Source organism: Sus scrofa, chromosome 12 (genome assembly GCF_000003025.6).
Source record: "Sus scrofa isolate TJ Tabasco breed Duroc chromosome 12, Sscrofa11.1, whole genome shotgun sequence".
Classification (NCBI taxonomy): Eukaryota; Metazoa; Chordata; class Mammalia; order Artiodactyla; family Suidae; genus Sus; species Sus scrofa.
The window spans coordinates 61,077,009-61,098,164 of NC_010454.4; the positions used below are offsets into that span (position 1 = coordinate 61,077,009).

A 21,156-nucleotide genomic window follows, 5' to 3' on the forward strand; every position below is an offset into this window, starting at 1 on the left:
TGCCTCCGTTTTCACCCCGCGGAAGCCGCGTGCCCAGGTGCTGCAGGGCCGGCTCTGGCATTCGTCTGGAGGGGAAGATGCTGTGGGCAGGACTGGTGGAGAAGAGAGGCAGCAAGACCAGACTGATGCCCCCCACACCTTCTGCCACGACGCCGCCACCTCACAGCAGGGTTGCTCGTGCTCCGTGTCCGAGCAGAATTCATTTTCATGGGGCTGTGGTCAGAATTTCAGCAAGTGCTGTAGTGTGGTGGCAGGTGACTCAGACCGCCAGGAAGGCAAAGCTGCGGCTGCAGGGGCCTCGGCTCCGACGGGCCCCTTAGGGGAAAGAACGCGTCCCAGGGGCCGGTTCTCATCTGGTTCCGACATCCTCGTACCTTCCCGACTTAACGCAGGGCTCCCGTCAACCTTCTCCGAGGCAGCTGGAGGCTGCTTTTCAGAAAGTTTGGAGAGACAGACGGTCTTTTTCGTCCCATGAGTCTCTGCGAGCGTCCGTCCTGGTCTGCGATCACAGGCCGAGACCCCAGGCTGCAGGTCAGCTGTCGCTCTGGTGTGAAAAGACCAGGCTTCCTCATAACCGAGGGGGTGAGCGGAGGAAGGAACGAGCGGGGCCGGGTTTTGTGCAAGATTTAATAAAAAACAAAAATAGGAATGGCTGCTCTCAACATTTTCCAGGTTGTGGAAGGTCTACCACGGCTGTCGGGTGGGGGGGTGGTGGTTCGAAGCTGCATTAGTGGAACAGGTATAAAAGGCTGTCCTTCTCCCAGGCCCGAGCGGTGGGACGCGGGGGTCACCAGCCACCCCGGGGCCGGCTCCCCTGCGCCCCACCGCGTCGTGCCCTGTCGGCCCTGGGACCCGCCGCCACACATCCCCGTGCTTGTCCTCTCCCAGTGACCCGCGTGGGCCCGGCCCCGCAGCGCACGCGGCGAGACAGAGCTAGCTTATGGACAGGCTGCTGGGCCTTAATACTGGCGGGAGTGCGGTGGTGGCGGCGGCGGCGGGAGCCGCGGGGAAGAGCTGCTTCGGGGCAGACAGCAGGGGCGGGGGAACGACCCTCAGGCCGGGCTCTCGCGCATCCATACCCACAGTTCACCAGGACGACGACGACGACAGTAACAACGAAGGTACAGACGCGAAGCCGCGCTGGGCGAGCCGCCGGAGGCTGGGGAGGGTGTGCGTCCGAGGTGAACGGGAACAGCTAGTCTTGCTGCAAGTCCCTGGACTCAAAGAGCTTCAGGCGATCGTGCACCGTCAGGCCTTCCTTCAGACTCTGGGGGAGAAAGAGACGGGCTCTTAGCCGGCGACCAGGCCAGAGGCGGCGCGGGGCTGCTGGAGCGTTGAGGGCAGGCCGGGGAAGCTGAAAGCAGAGCCTCGGGCTCTCCGGGCAGGCGGGGGTCAGAGCGCTCGGCCGGGAGAGAGGACGGTGCTGAGAACCAGGAAATGGCCCGCTCGGCCCTGCATGCCCCCGGGGAGGCCCCCGAGCGAGCCCGGGCAGGCCTGGCCTCCCTGTGCCCTGGCAGCACGTGCTCCTCAACCAGAGGCCCCGGGGGGTCCACTGGCTGCCCTGCGGGTGTGGGAACTCGCCGAGGATCCACGGAGACCGAGCACAGAGACCCGTCTTGTCGGCGCAGGACCGTGGTCAGGGGGAAGGAAGTCTTGCTAACGGGGGCAGAGGCCCTCGCCCTCGCCGACTCTGCAGCGCCGGGTTTTGGGGCCAGAGGAGGAGCTCGGCTGGGAGCTGCCCCGCGTCCCCCAGTTCCCGCCTCCACCCAGAACAGCTCTGCTGGTTTTCTAAATGAAGCTGCCACCGAGTGGTCGGAGGCAGGGGCCAGACCCACGGCCCGTTCTGGGGTCCTCAGCACACACAACCGCCACGGACACTCTCCGGTCTCTTCTCAGGAGCGCACCTGCTTCAGGCCAGGGTCACGGTCTGCAGGGCAGCCCTGCCCCCTGCCACGCTGCCCTGGGTGGCAGGGGGCACTGTGCTCCATGGCAGGAGCGTCTGAGGGCTGAGCCTTTGCGGGAGGCCCCCCCAGGAAGCATCCTCTCTGCCCACCCCCCCCCGAAAAGCCGCCGACTTTCTGACCCGATGGGGGCTGAGCCTTTCTGTCCCTCCGCGGGAGGCTGGTAGAGAAGCGCACACACAAGACACACATCTGTACCATCGGAGCTGCCTCAGACCAATTACAGGTTCGGTTTCCGGGGAAGTGCATTCCTGTCTCCTGTGGGGGTGGGAGGGTTTCCACGCACAGTCAGGACGAAGGGCCGCACAGACTCGGGCCCCGCGTCTGCTGACAGCACACCGCAGCCCCGGCAGCTCCGCCCGGGGCCTGAGGACAAGCGTCAGGGCCCTGTCCGCCTCAGGGCCCGCAGGGCTGTCCACACGCCAAGTGCCAAACACGGACTCAAGTACGGCTTCGGGGTCCGTGGCCACACTGCCCCGACACGACCAATCTCGGCAGATCCTGCTTCGGGGACCGCCTCCTGGGCTTCCTCCCAGCCCCGCGGGGGCCTGGCCTCGCCCAGAGCCCCGGGCACAGCTCAGGGGGAGCCTGATGCGTCCCCCTCGCTTCCTGCCTCTGCTGTAGCCCTCTCCCGCCAGAGCAGAGGTGTGCCCGACACGCCGCGCCACAAGGGCCCTCCCTGGGGTCCTTCGCCAGAGCCTTTCGTCTCCTGCACACGCCGTTGGCGGACAGGCCCTGCCCCAGGCTCGCCCGAGCAGGGTTTCCTCAGAAGCGCCTAGCAGAGCACTTGCCCTCTGTCACTTGGAGACAAAAGGCCCAGATCACTCGCGGCAAACTCAAAACAGCTACAGGTCAGCCTCCAAGAGCAAGAAAGAGCAAGTCATCAGTGAGAAGACCGTCAACCGAAGCACCAGTTTCCCTATGGCTGAACAGGCGGCTTTTCCGGTTAAAGGCAGAAGCCCAAAGTCTTCAACCAGCCTAGACCCTGTTTGGTTGTGACTCAAGACTGTAGGAAAATGAATGAAACCAAAATCAGTTAAAACTACTGAGAGGTTTCTTTTGGCTGCGCTGGTAGCATGCACAAGTTCCAGGGCCAGGGATCCAACGCAGGCCACTGCAGTGACACCAAGTCCTTAACCACTAGGCCACCAGGAAACTCCAACCTGGACTTTTTTTCTTTTTTGTCTTTTTAGAGCTGCACCCGTGGCATATGGAGGGTCCCAGGCTAGGGGTCTAATTGGAGCTGTAGCCGCCGGCCTGCACCACAGCCACAGCAACGCGGGACCTGAGCCGCATCTGCGACCCACACCACAGCTCACAGCAACGCCGGATCCTTAACTCACTGAGCGAGGCCAGAGATTGAACCCACAACCTCATGGTTCCTAGTCGGATTCATTACCCACTGAGCCACGACGGGAACTCCCAACCTGGACTTTCTTAAACTTTGTAGAGCAAACTCCTCAGCCTGCCACAGACTCTGGCCCTGCAGCCAGGTTTGTGTCCCTCTGCGGAGCCCTCCCTGCTGCCCTCAACCTGGAGAATCAGTTTGGGCAGACCGCTGGCCGAGCTGGTGAGCCCACTCTGGAGTGACCCAGGGGCCCATGTCCTGTTCAGACGGCCTGCTGCTTCTCAGCCAGCATGCCGTCCCTGCCTTCGGCGGCGCCAGCCCCATCACGCACTCATCCTGTGCCACTGAGCGGCCCGAGTTACGTGCATGCAGCATCCGCTCCCTGGGCACCTGGGCCCACCGCCTCGGCTGCTTAACTGAGGGGGTGCTGCAAGGATGGGAAGAGCTGTCAGGCCCGCCTGTCAGTGGGGGTGACGGTGTCCCCAGAGGGTATGCGTGTGCACACACACACCATTTGCCATGCACGTGGCAGAGCTGAGATGCTCGCTCTGTGTGGGTAGCCCGTCAAGCTAGGGGGAGCTCCCTGCTGTGGGGTCCCCTCTGTCAGGAAGTTGCGGGGCGGTTGACCTCCCAGAACAGGTTGAGAACCTCGGCTTGGACTGTGTGTGTGGCTGGAGGGGGAGGAACGAGAGGGACGAGGAACACAGGTGTGAGCAGTGCATGCAGGTGGCACGCCCTCGAGGGCGGTGGGCAGGCGGGTGGTGGTGAGAGGTGGTTTACCTACACGACAGGGGACCTGGAAGCGGGTCGCTTCAGTTTTCCCATGAGACCTGCTCAATTACGGACTGTCGGAGGAAAGAGCAGAAAACAAGACACACACGGTAAATCCTAAGTGCACCACGCGGGTCAAGGCACCCCCCCCGCCGCCCGGCCTTCCCGCGGGGGTCGGGGGTACACGCTGAGGACGGGAGAGCACCAGGCGGGGGAGGGGTGCAGGCAGGGGGCATCCGCGTTCAACAGGTCACATGAGCAGCAGCCCAGACAGAGCAGGAGCGGCCACTGGGCGCTGGTCCGAGGGGAGCCTGACCCTGTGCCTCCACCGTGGCCGTCAGGAGACGGTCCCACAGCCTCGCCAAGGTCCCACAGCGTGTGCCGGGTAAGCGCGTGGCGCCGGGGGGACCCTCCACTGTGACCCAGGGTGGGCTGGACCCCAGACTCACTTTGGACCGGATGCTTCTGATTTGTCGGCTGACACAGGATCGGTCTTTCTTCAAGAAGTCAGGGTTGCTTTTAGATTTCATTATGTCTGAGGGAGGAAGCAGACCCAGAGCTCATTCTGTAAACGCCCACACTTAGGATGTCCCCTCAAACAGGTAAGGGCACCCCAAACCCCCAGCCCTAAACCCCCAAGCCCTCCGGGGCGGCTCCCAGGCTTAACTGAGGGGGTGCTGTAAGGATGGGGGGTGCTGTCAGGCCCGCCTCTCAGTGGGGGTGACGGTGTCCCCAGAGGATGTGCGTGCACACACACACACACCCCATTTGCCATGCACGTGGCAGAGCTGAGATGCTTGCTCTGTGCCTCGGGCAGCAGCGCTCCGCAGGGCTGGAGGCTTGGCCACGGGGCAGCCCGCTGCCTCCCGGGAACCCCAGGCTGTTCTCGGGGTTCTCAACCGTGGCCACGGCTCAGTGTCGACAGCACCGTGTCCCGCTCTCGTCAGAACCGTGAGGTGTTTCCCCGTGTAGCGATTCCGACCGCGACTGCTGAGGCGGCCCAGTCCCACTCCCGCGCTTAGCACTGGCCCTCCGGACATGAAGCCCGTGGCCCAGGGCAAGGGCTCCCCGTCCTGAGTCCTCTCCTGCCCCCAGACCCCTCGTCTCGCCCGCCTGCCCACACAGACCCTCCAGCAGAGACACAGCGCGCTACGGGGGCCCTTGCTGGCCGAGGGCCAGAAGGGGCGTTTCTGGACGTCAGGGAGCCAGGGCACCTCTTCGGCGGGCAGCACCCCCAGCCTGCCCCTCGTGGCCTTCTGCAGATTTTACGGCAAAACCCCAGGATCGGGAGTGCCCGTCGTGGCTCAGTGGTTAACGAATCCGACTAAGAACCATGAGGTTACGGGTTCGATCCCTGCCCTTGCTCAGTGGGTTGAGGATCCGGCGTTGCCGCGAGCTGTGGTGTAGGTCGCAGACGCGGCTCGATCCCGTGTGGCTGTGGCTGTGGTGTAGGCCGGTGGCTACAGCTCCGATTCAACCCCTAGCCTGGGAACTTCCATGTGCCGTGGGAGCGGCCCTAGAAAAGGCAAAAAGACAAAAAAAAAAAAAAAAACAAAAAACCCTCAGGATCAGGCAATCTGTGGGAGCTGCTTCCACCAAGTGAGTGGGTTTCTCAGGAAAAGAGGGACACAGTCTGTCATCTTTGAACGCACGTGCTGTGTCCACCCCGGCCTCCGGGGGCAGGAGGGCGTCCTACCCAGGGGGCGCCGAGCTGGGGAGGGGGTCTGGCTTGGAGGCGAGTGCCAGCGACTCCACGACCGAAGCACCCCTAGAGGCTAAGTGAGACCCCAGAGCCCAGGACTCACCGTATCCGGCCACGGGCGTGTTTTCCGGGGGCTTCTCACCCAGCGCTTCGGTCGCGGCCTTCAGCTGCTCCTTCAACCTGCCGATGTCACAGTCAGCCTTCGCCCTCACGATGCTCAGCTCCGTGTAGATGTCTTTGTACTTGTCACTGGCATACTTCTTGTCCTTGGGGGCAAAGACAGAGCAGAGGGTGCTTGCAGCAGGGCCCCGAGCTGCAGCCAGGCTGGTGCAGCCTTGACCCCACGGCTTGGATTCCTAAGTGACTCTGATGCCAAGCGCACCTGCGGGAGAGGGGGGCGCGCGGAGCCCACCCCAGGGCCCAGCTTCCCATGCCTGCGGGCTGGCGCTCCAGGAGAGCGGCATTCAGAACCACCTCCTCGTGAAAACGAGGTTTACTCCGGAGAAGCCTACGTGGTGGTTATCCACCCGCCTGCAGCCCGTCTTCCAGGTCCGCCCGCGGCGAGACACGTTACCCGCAATGCCGTCTGCAGCTCGTCCTTGAGGGAGCTGATCTCCTGCTTTAGGTACTGAATTTCTGATTCCTTCACCCGCAACAACACCTAGACAGAGCGAGAAGTGAGGGTCTGACGTGCAGGAGCAGAGAGGCTGCCGGAGTCCTGGGAAGGGAGACAGGGCACAGAACGGCCCCCCCGCACCCAGCGGGCACGCGCAGGCACCTCTTGGCCCACCCCTCCCGGCACACACCCCACAGCCGGCTGGGTCAGCAGACAGAACCGCAAGGCTGCTGACGGCTGTGACAGCGCAGAGGGAAAGGGACAAGAAAGACAGGGCCTTGCCCCGCCGCCCCTGAGCCGAGAGCCTCTTCCTCAGCCCGGGGCTGGGACCCACGAGGGTGTCCTGCTGAGACCGCAATGCGGCCTCGCCCCCCCGCCCCACCCCACTTAGGACGGCGTGTCAGGAAATTGTAATTGTAATACGGAGAAGTTTAAGTGCTCTCCTAAAAGGACGCCTTTTGTGTAAAATCCCATCATTCTGTCTTGAACCGGGCCTCCTGGTGCTGGTGACTCTGCAGCAGCCCCAGTGCTCACGGCCCCGGCCGTCTGGCTTTAGGCCATCAGCGTTCACGGCACGGGAGAAACGGGGGGGGGGTGGGAGGGTGGGCTAAAGGGCCCTCCACTGCCTGGTGGCGGACTCGTCCCCGTGCGGCCTGGCGCGCGCCACCTGGGGCCCTGTGCGCTCGCCATCCCCAAGCTTGGGCTGCCCCTGGCCCCCCACCGGGCTCACGCGGTGGACCGGGGCACGCGGCCCGGCTCTGAGTACCTCTAACTCGTAGGCGTCCTTGCCCTGCGCGAGAGGCGAGCCGGCGGCCTCGCCACTGGTGTCCCCAGTCAGCAGTGTCCGCAGCCGTGAGATCTCTGCAGCCAGGCGGTTGTTCAGCTCCTGGGGAGGCAACACAGCCCCACGGCGCTCTGCACAGCTGCTCGGGCCCCCGTCCCACAGCAGCCAGGGTGGTGCCCGGGACACCCTCGCGGGGGCCAGGGACGCAGGCTCGACCTCTCTGTGCAATGCACGTGCCACCCTCACCACTCGCTTCCTGTGCCTTCTTTACCACCTCAGGCCACTGCAGAGACTAAGTGGACCCCATCCTGCTGGCATGAAGCTCCATGTGGGCAGTCGCGAGCCCACGGGGCCCCGAGCCCAGGCCTGTCAGCCTCCTGCGTCGGGAGGATGAGTGGGCCAGTGCTGAACCCACAGAGAAGCTGTTTCTGCTTTTTGTTTTTTTTCTTTCTCAGGCCATACCCGCGGCATATGGAAGTTCCTGCGCTAGGCATCAAATCGGAGCTGCAGCGAGGCCTACGCCACAGCAACACAGGATCTGAGCTGCATCTGCGACCTACGCCACAGCTTGTGACAAGGCTGGATCCTTAATCCACTGAGCGAGGCCAGGGATTGAACCCACAGCCGCACAGAGACAATGTCGGGTCCTTAACCTGCTGACCAGAACGGGAACTCCCAGACACGCTTTCTTCAAACTAGACCTTCCTTGAGCTGCTCTATCAGCCAGATTCACGTGTACCTGAGTTTTCTAAGGAGCAAAAGCCAACTCTGAGAGAATAACGTGACGAAGATGAACGGGGCAGTGCACGGTCTTGAGGGGAGGCAGGCAGCGTGCCTGGTGGCGGCGGCAGGGAGGAAACCGACAAGCCGGGGTCTCCAGAGGCCAAGGGCAGCGCGGCGGCAGCAGGAGGCCCCAGCCCCACCGGCTGTGCCACCCTGGTGGTGACGGACACGGGCAGATGCGCGGGGACGCTCGCGGTAAGCTGGACGCCGAGGCTCGGCCCCGCTCGGGCGGCTCACCTGGTTGTGGGCGTTGAGCTCCTGGTTCTCGCGCTGGCACTGCCGCAGGGCCTGCCGCTCGGCCTCCAGCGCCTGGGCCAGGTGGGCGTTCTCCAGGCACTTCTGCGAGTACTGCTCAGACAGCACCTCCAGCTCCCGCTGCACCGACTGCAGCTCCTCCCTGGGGAGAGGCCAGTGCTCAGTCCTCGCCCCCCGTCAAGCACGAGGGACGACGAGACCCAACTCAGAAACAGCTCCAAGCGGGGGGCGGCCCCCACCGGTGCCACTGGGCTCAGGCAGCTCTGGCCCATGGCGGGGGGGCGGGGCTGACCAGTCCTTGGACAGAGCCCCTGACCCGGTCCGACCTGGCCCACACCTGCCCGAGCACACGCTGCTTCGGGGAGAGGTCAGACTCATATGACTTTCCAGCGCTAATTGTGGGGCCTCATGGATGCCTAGGACAGGGAACCGAGGACGAGGGGCCTCCGGCCGGGGGAGCACTCCCACCTGCCCGCCCGGGACCCTGCACCTGGGAGACCCTGGAACAGCTGGTGCCACCAAGGCCCTCGCAGCGGCCGAGCCAGTGGGGTGGTTCCACCAAGGGCAAAGCCCCTCCTTCACCCCTTGCCTCTGCAGAGGGCATCGGCACACGGGTTTCTTAACAACTGGGGGTGGGGGGCTGTGGCCGATCAGGCCGAGTCCCCGCATCACGCACTAGACTGCGTTCCCCACGCGTGAGCTTCCAAAACAGCAGCGGCCAGTGGAGGCATTCCGGGCACGGCCTCTGAGCTTGGGCCTGAGGACCGGGGTGGTGTTGAGAAAGTCTCCCGTGCTGCCTTGTGTTCGTTTGGTTTTACCGCCTGGTCTGTCTCAGTAACTGGCGCTCACTTGGGCTGGGACCCCAGGACGCTGCTGCCCCTCAGGAAGAAGGCTCTGAGCAGCCTCAGTGCCACCCTGGGGACCCATGGCTCTGGTTCTTACGACGACACGGGGAGGGCGCTGTGCCCCACCAGCAGGGCCACCTCCCGCGGGCAGGACCCAACTCACAGGTACTGCCGCCGCAGGGCCTCGATGTCAGAGTTGACGCTGCTGATCTGGGAGCGCTGGCTCTTCTCCAGCTCCCGCTCCATCTCCTCGCGGTGCGCGTTCTTCATGGCTTCGATGGCTGCGGACGGGCCGGCCGTCAGCAGCGGCCTGGGAAGCGAGGCGGCCCCCACGGCGCATGCTCTGCCCGGTGGCACTCGGGCGGAGGGAGGGGTCCCCGGAGCGCCCCTCCCCCCGCCAAAGGGATGCAGGTGTGCGTGCTGAGGTTCAAAGGAAAGCAAACTGATTGAATCTGACAAAGGCCAGCGGGCTGGACTGGCTTCCTGGAGCCAAGACCTGAAGCTGCCGTGGGGTAGAGGGAGGGACACGAGCCCACAGCGGCCACCCTGCTCGGCCCCGGCTTCCTCGCCAGGGAGGTGCCGGCAGAGGCCTGTGCTGTCAGCGAAGGGGCCAGCGAGACTGGGACAGCCCCTCACGTGCCTTGCGGGGCCGGCTCTGGGCTCGCAAGCGCTCAGGGCTCCTACGCTCGCCTCTGCTCCAAGGGAGCGGCCAGGGAATTCTCGTGGATGCTGAGGGCACATCTCGGCTGTGAGGCAGGGTGGACGCCGGCCGCCGCTCAGCGTGTGCCCGCCACCCTCCGACTCCGGGCCGGCTCCCACCTGAGATGGTGGCCGCCGTCTCCTCCGCCAGCAGGCGGTCTTTCTCCTCCCGCAGCTTCTCCAGTTCCCGCTGGTGCTGCCTCTGAAGGTCCTCGATCTTCTTCTGATGTGTCTCTTCCATGGCGGCAAACCCGCGCTCACACGTGGCCTGCAAGGTGCAGAAGGGGCTTTACTGACAGTGCGGAGGCTCCGCGTCGGGCGTGACGACCCATCACACCGCGGTCCTGGCGCCCCGGGCTCCGGGCACGAAGATCACGCTCGCTGGCGCCGACTGCCACGCTGGGGGCCGCCGGCGGCTGCTGGGAGATCGCTTGTGCTCCTACACCCTTCACGTCCTCCGAGTTATTTTAGAAAAAGGTGTTATTAACACCATAAATTCTGCCTGATTTCTGTGGTCGCTCTGAACGCCTTATCTGTGCGGACAGAGAAGCGGCAGTGGGACTGTAACATGGCTCATCTTGGACCTTCTGGAACTACTGCCAGGGAGGGCCGCTGGGCGGCGGTGGCCGGGGAGGCCGCGTCTGGACTGGGTCACACAGCTCGCTGCTCTCAGCACCGTCACAAACGGGGTGTCGGGAACAGCCGTCCACGGCGACGTGCCTCGGTCAGCTGCAGGGCGCCAAGGCTGTTCTGTGAATGACAGGGAACCCGGCGGCCCTGCCACTGGCCAGCTGGCCGCCTCACCTGGTCACTTAACCGCTCGGGTGTCCACTGAGGGGACGAGGTGAGGGCTTCTTTCCGAAGGGGCACAAAGGGGGGCCCTCGTCAGTGCCCGCACTGACTGTACCGAGACCCGGGACACAGAGCTGCAGACGCGCGCTCCACACGTGTCTGTGCTGGTCTCCGCCCAGCCTGAGCGTGGGGAGGGCACCGGTGCGCGCACAGCCGCATGGAGCCGCGAGGAGCCCGGGCCTGCTGACCCGCAGGCAGGTGGGCGCGCCCGCGGCTGTGGGGCGCGCCGGGCAGCTGCTCCGTGCACAGAGGCACGCTTTGGGTCTAGCCCTTGCAAGATCTGTTTCAAAGGAGGGTGGTGCCTTTGGGGATCTTTATTTTTTAATTTTCCCATTAAAAGTATAGTCGATTGACAAGGTCGTGCCACGGCTGATCTTTAAAACCTGGAAGGCGAGCCTGCAGATTCGACGTGGGGGGATCCCCCTCCCAACCTCCCAGCACGTGGTTCAAGGAAGGGCACGGAGCGCCCTGTGACCGTGCGTGGGAATCTGAGCCCGCGGTCAGGGCCAACCTCCCTGCATCAGACCTGCTGCCTGGAACGTGGCCTTCCCCGCCGTCCACTCCCCGGGCACCCTCCCCCGGGGCTCCATCTGGAAGCTGGCCGTCTCCTCTCAGGGCCCTTGCGCCCAGGACCTGTGGGCTCAGTGTGGCCTCTCAGGCAGCACAGCTGGGAGATCTGGTTTGATCTCAGTGCTTTAAAAACAAGGGTCAAAATTTTTTCTACAGAACCACTAAGGTATCTTTCAAGACTGGCTGCTTCTTCGGAAAGGACGTGTGTTTAAAAAATGGCAAATCTATAAACAAATCTTAATTTTTAAGCCAGTAATCCCTAGGGTCAAAGTTCCTCCACCAGCATGCAGGGTCATGAGGGGAGCACCAGCCTGCAGCCATCCTAAGTGGGCCCTCGGGCCAAGCCCCCAGTCCCCTGACCCAGGCCAAAATTTGTACCAGCCATGGCTGTCGGCTGGGCCCCAGCGAGAGCTGTCTGCTGTCACGTCTGCGTGTCCCACGGGGGCCAACCAGAAGGGGCACAGGCACGGGACAGAGGGCGCACAGAACAGGCACGTCTGAGCCCCAAGCGCAGCGGCGTCCCTGCGTGTCCAGTGTCAGCACAAGGGGCCCCTCCCTCCCAGGTCCTCGCCGACTGGTGTGAGGTGCCCACCTGGGCCTCGTCTCAGTTGCCCCCCATGCAGACTTGCGGGCTGTGTGGACAGTGGCCAGGAAGCTACCTTCCCAGGCGCCCAGCTCTGAAGCCGTGCCCGCATGTACCGCCACATGAGGCGGCATGCTGCACTTCCGGGACAGCCCCTGAAGCCCCCTCAAGCTTCACGGTGGCTTTCGAACCATTCTGACTGAGCAGTGGAAGTGCTCCCTGCCGCTGGGCACAGGCCAAGGGGCTGGCTCAGAGCTGGCAGAAGGGCTCTGGGACCCAGGGTGGCATCCTGTGGACGGCAGCGTCGGCGTAGCATTTGGCTGGAGCCGGCTCTGTGTGCCTGAGCCCTGGGGTGGCGGGGGGAAGGGGGACAGAGGGCACGTGAGGAGACAGGTTGGTGGGGTACGCGGCAGGGTGGCGAGAAGCCCAAGAGGACGAGGCCCAGAAACCCTGGGCAGCACAAACTGGACGGCCCCACCCAGCCCAGAGCACCAGGGACTGAGGATCTCGCCCACCAGGGGCGTGAGACGGGGCAGGGGTGCGGGGGAGAGGTCACGTCTCAAGAGCCCTGGAGAAAGGAAGGCCGTGCCCACTTGGAAGCACAGCCGCTTCGACGCAGCGCTCCCACCAGAGCCAAGCTCTTGCGGAGCCAGGGCAGGGGCGGCCCTCAACGCTGGGTGGCACACGTTCCTTTGGAAGCTCAGGTCTGCTCTCCCGGGACAGGAGAGGAGCTTCTGCAGGCCCAGATCTGTGCAGCCGGGAGGAGGGGGTGGGAGGGCTGCGGGGCGGCTACACGCCCTGCCTGGCCAGGCAGCCCGCGGACGTGGTGGGACGAACTGGGCTTCCGCTCCCTCTGCCGGGCAGCGACCCCGAGCCAAGAACCGCCTCCCAGTTCCGCCCCGTGCTTCTCGGGATCCCCCACCGCCCTGCTTCAGCATCAGAACCTTGAGGCTCTCAAAGTCCCTCTGGCGCTCCTCCTGCAGCGTGACCGCACTGCCGGCCGGGCCCCTGTGCTCCAGCTCCTCCCGCGTGGCGTCCAGCTGGGCCTCCAGCTCCTGGATGCGCTCTCTCAGCCCCGTCACAGACTCGGCCTCCCCGGCGGCCGCCCGCCCCTGGCAGTGGTGCAGGGTTTCCTGCAGGCAGCGCAGGGTCTGCGCGTAGTGCTCCTGCAGGGTCCGGAGCTCCTCCTCGTGAACCGTCTGCAGCTCCCTGATCTTGAGCTGGAACCTGCCCTCCAGGGTCTGCACCTGCTCCACGGGGGGCCGCTCCAGGCCCTGCCCACCCCCGACCGGGGCACCTGACTGGCCCAGGACCATGCCGGGCTCGGCCTGCGGCGTGCCCTCTACTCTGCTCAGCTGCTCTGCCACGCTCCTGACCCCCTCCTCGTGCCGCCCTTGTGGGGCAGACAGACGCGCGCCAGGCTCGCTCTCCGCCTCTTCCAGGCGCCGCCGCTCCTGGCCCAGCTGGGCGACCCTGGCCTTGAGCTCTGCGTTTTCCCTCTCGACGATGGCAATCACTTGCAGATACTCGCTCTTCTGCTGGCGGAGAAGCTCCTCGTACTCTGCCCTCAGGGCCCCGACGGCTTGCTCGTGCTCCTGGCAGGGGCCCCCGCTGCCTGGCCGGGCCCCCTGGAGGCCCTGGCGCTCCTTTTCGTACTCCAGCCGAACCCGGCAGGCGGCGTAGCACAGCTGAGCCTGAGCGATGGCACCCTCGACTAGGGAGGAGGAGAACCGCCCGAGGCCCCCCAACCGAGCACTGCAGGAGCGGGTCCGGGACGCCCGCAGGAGCTCCTGGCAGTCCCCCTCCGACCCCCCGGAGGGAAGCGAGGCCAGAGCCACCGAGATCTCTCCTAAGAGGCCGGCCTTATCTTTAAGCTGCAGGGCGAGTTCCTCCTGAATAGCAACGAAGGCCCCAGAGCTCTGGCGGCACCAGGGAGGGGGCTGCTGGGAGCCAGCGCGGTCCTGATGACCCGGGAGCTCTCCTGACGGGCTCCCGGCCCAAGGCGCCTGTACTCCGAGGGCTTCTGGGGCCCGCTGCATCCCTCTGTCGAAGTCGGGGGTTTGGTGCGCTCCCAGGATCTCCCCCAGCACACGCTTGTGCTGCTGCAGAGCCATCTGCGTCCCCTGGAGAGTCTCCTGGATGCCCTGCAGCCTGCGGTGCAGCGTCTCCCTCACTGCGGGTGCGGCCAAGCTGAGCTCTGCCCTGACCCACGCGGCGTCGGCCCGGGCGGGGACCTGGGCCGGCGCGGCGCCGGCTGCCTCTCCGCCCTGTGTCTCCAGGTGCTTGCTCAGGGACTCGACCTGGTTCCAGAACTCTCCATCCACCAGCACCTTCTTAGCCCAGGCGTCTGCTGGGGCCCCGGGACAGACCTCGGCACTTCCAGACTCCAGGGGCAGCCTCGCTGACTGAGAAACCTCAGAGAGGATGTGCGAGATATCTGATGTGGTGTTTCTCAGGGAATCTGATATTTGATTTATCAGTGCGGCCTCCAGAGCTATCTGATCAGAAAGGAGCCTGAGCTGCTGCTGCTCCGCCGCTTCAGGCAGGTGCGCGGGCCGCCGCCAAGTCCCCTTCCCTTCCTCTGAGAAACCCCCTTCCCCTGGCTGAGCCTGGGCCCCACCGTCGGCAGGAGCTGGCTGGTGACGCAGGGCCTGGATGGCGCCGACGAGCAAGCTCTCCACGCTGGCCAGGGGCCCCGCCTGGGCCTCCCGAGCGTCTTCTGGGCCGGCCCCCGGCAGGGACCGCAGCTGTTCGCGGCAGCTTTCTAAGCAAGCCAGGGCCTGACTGTTTTTCACCTGGAAGTTACCAAGCTCCCCGACGTGCTTCTGGACGACCTCTGCCCGAGCCTGTCTCTCCTGCTCCAGCTGGGAGGCCAGAGCCGCGACCTGGCGCAGGCTGGCGCGGAGCTGGTCGCGGAGCCGCGCCTCGGTGCCGGCCCACTGCTGGTGCAGCGCGAGCAGGGCCTCCTGGCTCTGGCCCTGCTGGCTCTCCAGCTTCACTGTCACGTCTTTGAGCTTCTCCTCGGTGACATAGAGCTTGGTCTCCAGGGAGTGGATGATGGACAGGTAGGCGTCGGCGTCGCTGGTGGTGGGGAGGGAGCTGGGGGGGGCTCTGACGACACGCTTTCCTCCGAGGGCGACCGGTCCTGACTGGTGTCAGAAGACGTGCTGCTGGTCCAGGTCCTCTCGGACCCGTCAGGGTGGCTGTATTTCTGGCACTGGATCGTGGAGAAGCGGATCCTTTGCCTTTTCACACCGGGTGCTCCCAGGTTGGGTTTCGAGGGGCTCGGCGGGTGGCCCTCCCTGTCAGAGCCGTCCGGCCGCGGGGCCGCAGCGCTCTCTTCCCCACTGGGGCCGCGGTCCCCGAGCTCCTCCCCTGGGGCCTCGTGCTCCAGCTTGGCGCGCCTGCCGCCGGCCACCTCTGCTCCTTCCACAGGGCCCTGCGGCTCCCCCGAGTCCTCGTCGGGCTCCCTGAAAGCCTCGTCTTTGGACCGGAGCTTCGCGTCTGCGTCCTCGAAGCCGCTCCCCAGGGCCGCCGTGTTCACCAGCGCCTCCCTGAGGTCCTGCTCCTTCCTCTCCAGGGCCTGCTCGTGTGCGTCCCGGATGCGCCGCAGCTCCTCCTCCTTCTCCTGCAGCCGGGTGTGCGCGCCCTGGAGCTGGCCGGCCACGCTCCTGTAGGAGTGCTCCAGGCTCCGATAGTCGGCCTCCCGCCCCCTCAGCTGCTCCTGCAGCGCGGCCACATCCCCGTCGGACAGGGCCATGCGGCCCAGCAGCTCCTGGAAGCGCTGCCGGACCAGGTCCCGCTCCTCCCGGAGGCTCTGCACGTGCTCCGCCAGCTTCTGGATGCTGGCCTCCTTCATCTCCAGCTGCTCCTCCAGCCGGTGCACAGCCTCGCTGCCCTCGGACTTGGCGCTCAGCTTCTCCCTCTGGAGGACCTCCAGCTGCTGCTCGTGGTCCTGGAGCCGGTCCTCGAAGGCGCTGGCCCTGTCCTCCGCCTCCTTCAGGCTCTGCAGCAGCTCCTGCTTCTCCCTCTCGCAGCTCCCCAGCAGCAGCTCGTAGTTGCGCTGCAGCTTCTCCTCCATGAGCCTCTGGGCCTGCTCGCTGGCGCCGAGCTGCTGGCTGAGGTCGGCGATGCGCTCCTGCAGCCGCTGCACCTCCTTCTGCCTGTCCCGCTGCAGTGCCTGCTGCCTCTCCAGGTCCCGCAGCTCCTGCGTCCTCCCCAGCAGCAGGGCCTCGGCGCTCTGGAGCTTCTGCTCGCTGGCCTGCAGCTGGGCGCTGAGCGCGGCCTCGCTCTGCTGCCGCTCCTCCAGCTGCTCGCGGACCTTGTCTCTCTCCAGCTTCAGCTCACCCTTGAGCTTCGCCAGCGCCTGCTCCTTGATGGCGAGCTCGGCGGCGGCGGTGCTGAGCCTCGCCTGGAGGCTCCGGATCTCGGCCTCGTGGTGCCGGATCGCGTCCTTGGCCTCCCCGTAGCTTCGCTTCAGGGCCTGGATCTGCTGCGTGATGAGCTCCTGGCGCTGGCACTGGGCCTCCAGCTCACTGTGCAGGTCCTGGTTGACTCTGTGGAGCCTCTGCCAGGCACCGGATGGGGAGGTGGCCACTTCAGTCTTAAAAAAACCGATTAAATACTGGTTAGTAACACTCGGGCCTCCCAGTTCTGAGTGTCACACCTCTGGCCAGGGTCAACCACAGAAAGGCTCCTTGGTGGGTCTGCCTTTTATCCTTCGCACAATTTGTTTTTCGTTAGAAAAAAATCCCAACAAATCATCTTAATTTTGGGTAAAGCAGCTGCTTCCAGGTAAACGGAAAACATGGACATTAGCATCAAAACAGCGCTAACCGAATAGCTTCTAGGAGAAATAAACCAAACAAAACTGAAAAATGGAGCACGCCGATAACAAGCAAACAAAGACTGCGGGACAAGAGACGGGGGTGGGGGGTGGGGGGTGGGGGGGGAGCATCGCACCCCTTTGTTTGTTTTGCAAAACAAAAGGCACAGCTCTAGACAACGAACCCCACGAAAGCGCAGGACCAGGACCGGGCGGTGACGAGGCCGCTTCCTTCTAGGACAGGGCAGAAGGAAGGGAGGCACCTGCGGGGGGATGTCAGCAAGGTGACATCGCCAGGCCTCCTGCGCCAGCGGAGCCGGTCCTCTACAGTGACAGGAGGAACTACTCTACCTGCAGGAAGACAAAACGAGGGGGAGAACGGAACCGTGGGGCACACATGAGAGGGAGCAAACCAAACCAACCTTGGTGGCGTGGAGCAGAAGAGAGGGAAGCGTGCAGAACAAAAGAAAATGCAACACAACGGAAACAAAACTGCCCGAGCTGAACGGCGTGCAGACTGGACAGGACTAACCCAGAGGCGTGAGAGCAGCTCAGCCTAGACGGGCCTGCCTGTGGCTCCCTCTCCGTGCGCTGGCGGGAAAGCCACAGATGTGACACTCAGTTACGGCAAGTTAGAGACACACTTCCCGACGTCCACACCGTGCCAGCTCCTGCTCCCGGCCGTCAGCGCAGTGCCCACCCCGAGCTGCAGGTCCTCCCGACCCGCAACCCCAAAGGCCCTTGCTCATTCGGACTTGCGATCAGAGACCTTTCAAAGCAACACATTTGACCCGGTGGGGAGGGTCAAGGTGCCGGCTGAAGGACGGGCTGGAGCGAGCGTCCAGGTCGGACCCGGGGCGGGTTCTTAGGTCAGCACCTGGTGTGAAGGGGGTTCCCGCAGGATGGTGGCCCACCCAGGGTTTAAAAGAGCCTCCCCAAGCCTGGAGGGTCTACGCGAATGACTCAGAAAGGCCTGGTGAGACGCACCCATCGCCAGTCCCTGGTGCCTCAGGGTCTGCAGAGGGCATGGCAACAACGTGGGCACCCCGGGCCACAGCCGCAGTGGGGAGAGAGGAAGCAGAGGGATGCGCGAAGCCAGGAGGCAAGCGCGCCACCGTGCAGACACGTCTGTGGAGGAACTAGCACGGGATCTGGGCCCGAGAGGTGAAAGGGCCCCAGGGGAGCAGTGCTAGGTCTACACGGCAGGGCCCTGACGTGAAGGCCGGCGGCTCCAGTTCTCCACCCCCTCGCCCGTCCTGCTTCTCCCCCAGCACTCACCCGGCGGGCACCTCCCCCAGCACAGCGCTGCCGGGGCAGGACTGCCATCCCGAGCCCTGACCCAGGGCAGGGCCTGGCCCGCAGATGCGGAGGTTTCGGCAGACTTTGCAAAATGTCACACGAGAAGCGCCCAGGACCTCCGCCCGGAGAGCCTGCTCTGCCGGCAGGGTCGCCCAGAGGCCTGGCGCTTGGGTTTGCATTTTCCCAGCCTGTACCCCACGGGCGCCTGGGGAGCTGCAGCAGCCCTCAGCCCTACCTGCAGCACATAGCCCTCCCGGGCGCTCTGCTCCCGGCCCAGAGCCACCCTCAGCTGGTCCTGCAGCAGCCGGTTCTGCTCCAGAAGGTCCGAGGCCTCCTTCTGGCTCTGCTCCAACTGTTGGCAGAAAGACACATTTTAAAGCCGAGTGACAGTAACAGAAGCAGCGGCACAGCACCAGCCCGCGGGACATGTCTGACTGCAGCTGGGCTGGGCTCGCCGGACTCGCTGCGGGCCTTCCAGGGGCTGGCCCTGCAGTGATTTCCACGCCTGCTTGAGGACCAGCAGGCGCAGGCCCCACCAGGAGATGAGGGCTTGGTGCTCATGGCAGAAGGAAGCCTTCCGCCCGCCGGGTGCCCTGGGTGGCCTCCGCGCAGTCCAACAGGCCCCTGGGCAGGCCTGACTCCAGGCTCTACCTCAGCTTCGACACAGCCACCCCGTCTAGCAGGCTCACGGGAAACGCTTCCTAGGAAACCGTGTTGGTGAGACGGGTCCTCAGAAGCGAGCTGCTCCTCCCTCCTGCTCTGAGTGGTTTTGAGCCCGGGTATCCCCTGCCTGCCCCCTTCCTGGACGTTCCCCGCGTGTGCCCTGGAGGTGAAGGAGCTGGGTGTGCCGCGGGCTGGGCCACAGGCACGCACGGGGCCTTGGTGTTCAGGCCCTGGCCTGCCAGGTCCACTGCGGCCTGCTGACCGGCAGGCTCCTTTTGGCTCCTGAGAGCAACCCGGGTCGGAACTGTCACTCTACTGCACTCTGCCTCTGTGACTGCACGAGCAGGTGCAGAAAATGAAGACAAAATCTCCGTGCTGATGCTAGTGATTAATGTCAGCCACCTGAATTTCACAAAGTGTGAAGGTGGGAAGTGGAGACAGGCCAAGGCGGCCAGGCTGTGACTTCCTCGGCTGCTCTCTTGCTAAGAGCAACTCTGAAGCGTGTTCTTTTCACCCCAGAAGGGGGCCATAATGCTGCACCTCCTTGGCCACGAACCTCTGTTCGGACTTACAAAGCCAGGGTCCAAATCCCGCATACAGGCTTTCTGGGTACATCTTCACGGCGGAAACGGAGGTCTCAAAGGCAGGGACCAGCCGCCTCACCCCTCTCTGGGGAGGCTCACTGCCCCAGCCCCAGCCGCCTGCCCTGCACCCTCGTCAGGTCCCCGAGGTTCCCAGGGCTGCCTGGCGCCCAGGGAAACCCAGCTCTGTTCAGCCCCTCTTCCACCCAGACCGCCAGTTCATGCCTGAAACGGGGCCCTGCAAGCCCACCAGCCTCAGCTCTGGCACCCCTGGCTCTGCATGGTCGACTCTGGTCCTTGGCAAGGCCCGGTGCTCCTCCCTGCCCCCCGCACATCCCTGGCCTGCGCTGCCTTCTGAGGACCTGTCTGTCCACCTGTCTGTCTCCCCGTGGGGGCCTCGGCAAGCCTCTGGTGGGCGGGCCGTCTCTCTCGCGGAGTTGGGCACGGGGGCAGCTGGGGAAGGCTGCCGCCTGGAGCCCGCCCGCCCGGCCCCAGCCGCCTCGGCCATTACCTCCTTCTCCAGCAGAGAGGTCAGCTCGTGGGTGGAAAGCCGGTCACCCCCGTCCTCAGAGGACAGGTGCAGGGGGGCGATGGGCACCTGCTTCTCCTCCCGGAGGGGCGTGGTCTCCACCTGATGCCAGCGCTGCTCGATCTCCACGTGCACATTCTGTGTCCGGAGCGCGGTGGTCACCGGCGGCCCCGGGCCCCGGTCGACCTCCATGCGCAGGGCTGCGTCGTCGGCGCCCAGCCCCTCGGCGCGCTTTCGGCGCTCCTCCCGCCGCCGTGCACGCTCCCGCTCCAGCTCGCCGGGCTCTGCCTCGGGGTGGGCGTCGGGGGGCCCCGGGGCGCCGCCAGCCCTCTCCTGGGCCAGGGCCTGCTGGATGGGGCGGAACTCGGCCCAGTCAAAGGTCTTGGAGCGGCCCTCCCGCCGGCGCTCCCGAGCCCGGCTCCTCTTCTGCTCCGGGTCTGGCTCCCTGGGCTCCCCGTCCTGCGTCTCCCGCGGCCTCGGGCAGGTCTCCAAGGGGGAGCTGCTCCGCTTCTTTTCCTGTGGCAACGAGCTGGGACACACACACAGCCTGTCAGGCGAAGTTCCTGGCGGCCGAGTGCCGGGCAGTGGGCCCAGCTCCCTGCGTTCACCACGTTCTCTCTCTGCTTGGCCGCGGCTCACGCAGGCAAGGGGAAGGGGGCCTCGACCCAGCAGCGCGGCCTTGGAGGGAACCCCAGCCTGGCTGAGCGGGGCCGGCAGAGCAGCCGCAGATGGCCCAGGTGTCCAGCGGGACGACACTGGGAGACTCCCCTGGCAGAAACGACACTGACGAGCGTCACGACGGCGTCACCGGGATGATGGAGCAAAGGAGCCTGGCCCCACCTGGAGCCGAGGCCGAGAGCCCCAGCAGGCTGTGCTGGGCAGAGCCACCATCCAGCGAGGTCATGTGGGAGGTGGCCCCTGTGGCACATGTGCCCTGGGCAGTCCGTGGTGGCAAACAGAAGGAATGAGACCAGCCACTCTCCTCAAAAGGCTCGGGGTTGCCAAAAAGCAGGTAACATGCTCAGGCCTGTGTCTTCACTAAACTACTCTGGTGGCTGGTGTGACAGAGCGATCAGAGAAACAGGCCCCGACCACCTGTGGGCAAGTGAGCTTGATGGACCAGGTGGCACCCGCAAGCCCGTGCCACACAGGGGCTCTCCTGAACTCCCACCTGGTGCAGAGGGCCAGATGGGACAGAATGCTCAGGGTGCCTCCTGCCACCTGGCCATGCCAAGGAGAGCCCCAGTCTGTCCCCACAACAAGGCTTCCTGCACAGGGGGCTTGGGGGACTGGGGTGGGGGGGGCTCTGAGGATAAGATGCCAAGACCCCAGCCTGAGCAAAGGGGCCTCTGGACCGGCCGAAGCCCTGAGAACAGGGCTGGAAGCCCCTCTGGGCACAAGGGCTGGCCAGGGTGGAGCTCCAGGGGGCGCCTGTGTTTACGTGTGGCCAGAAGACGGGCCCGTGGAAGGTGACCACAGGAGAACCCTGT

General features: G+C 65.1%; 1 protein-coding gene across 12 annotated transcripts in view; it reads right to left on the reverse strand.

Moving 5' to 3' along the window:
- The window catches only part of MPRIP (myosin phosphatase Rho interacting protein), a 108,290-nt gene continuing 87,742 nt past the window's right edge, over window positions 609-21,156 (reverse strand). For 5 of the 12 annotated variants that reach the window (XM_021068032.1, XM_021068035.1, XM_021068031.1 and 2 more), the window contains 3 exons: window positions 19,649-20,195; window positions 18,129-18,245; window positions 14,453-16,372 (listed from right to left, as the gene is read on the reverse strand). In XM_021068032.1, the coding sequence (XP_020923691.1) occupies window positions 14,771-16,372; window positions 18,129-18,245; window positions 19,649-20,195 (2,266 nt within the window). In that variant the 3' untranslated portion in view covers window positions 14,453-14,770. Of the gene's footprint in view, window positions 1,268-4,089; window positions 4,155-4,529; window positions 4,616-5,885; window positions 6,049-6,356; window positions 6,444-7,164; window positions 7,285-8,202; window positions 8,363-9,228; window positions 9,347-9,884; window positions 10,033-14,452; window positions 16,373-18,128; window positions 18,246-19,648; window positions 20,196-21,156 lie in introns of those variants that run through there. The other 7 variants (XM_021068036.1, XM_021068043.1, XM_021068040.1 and 4 more) reach the window with 3 other exon arrangements.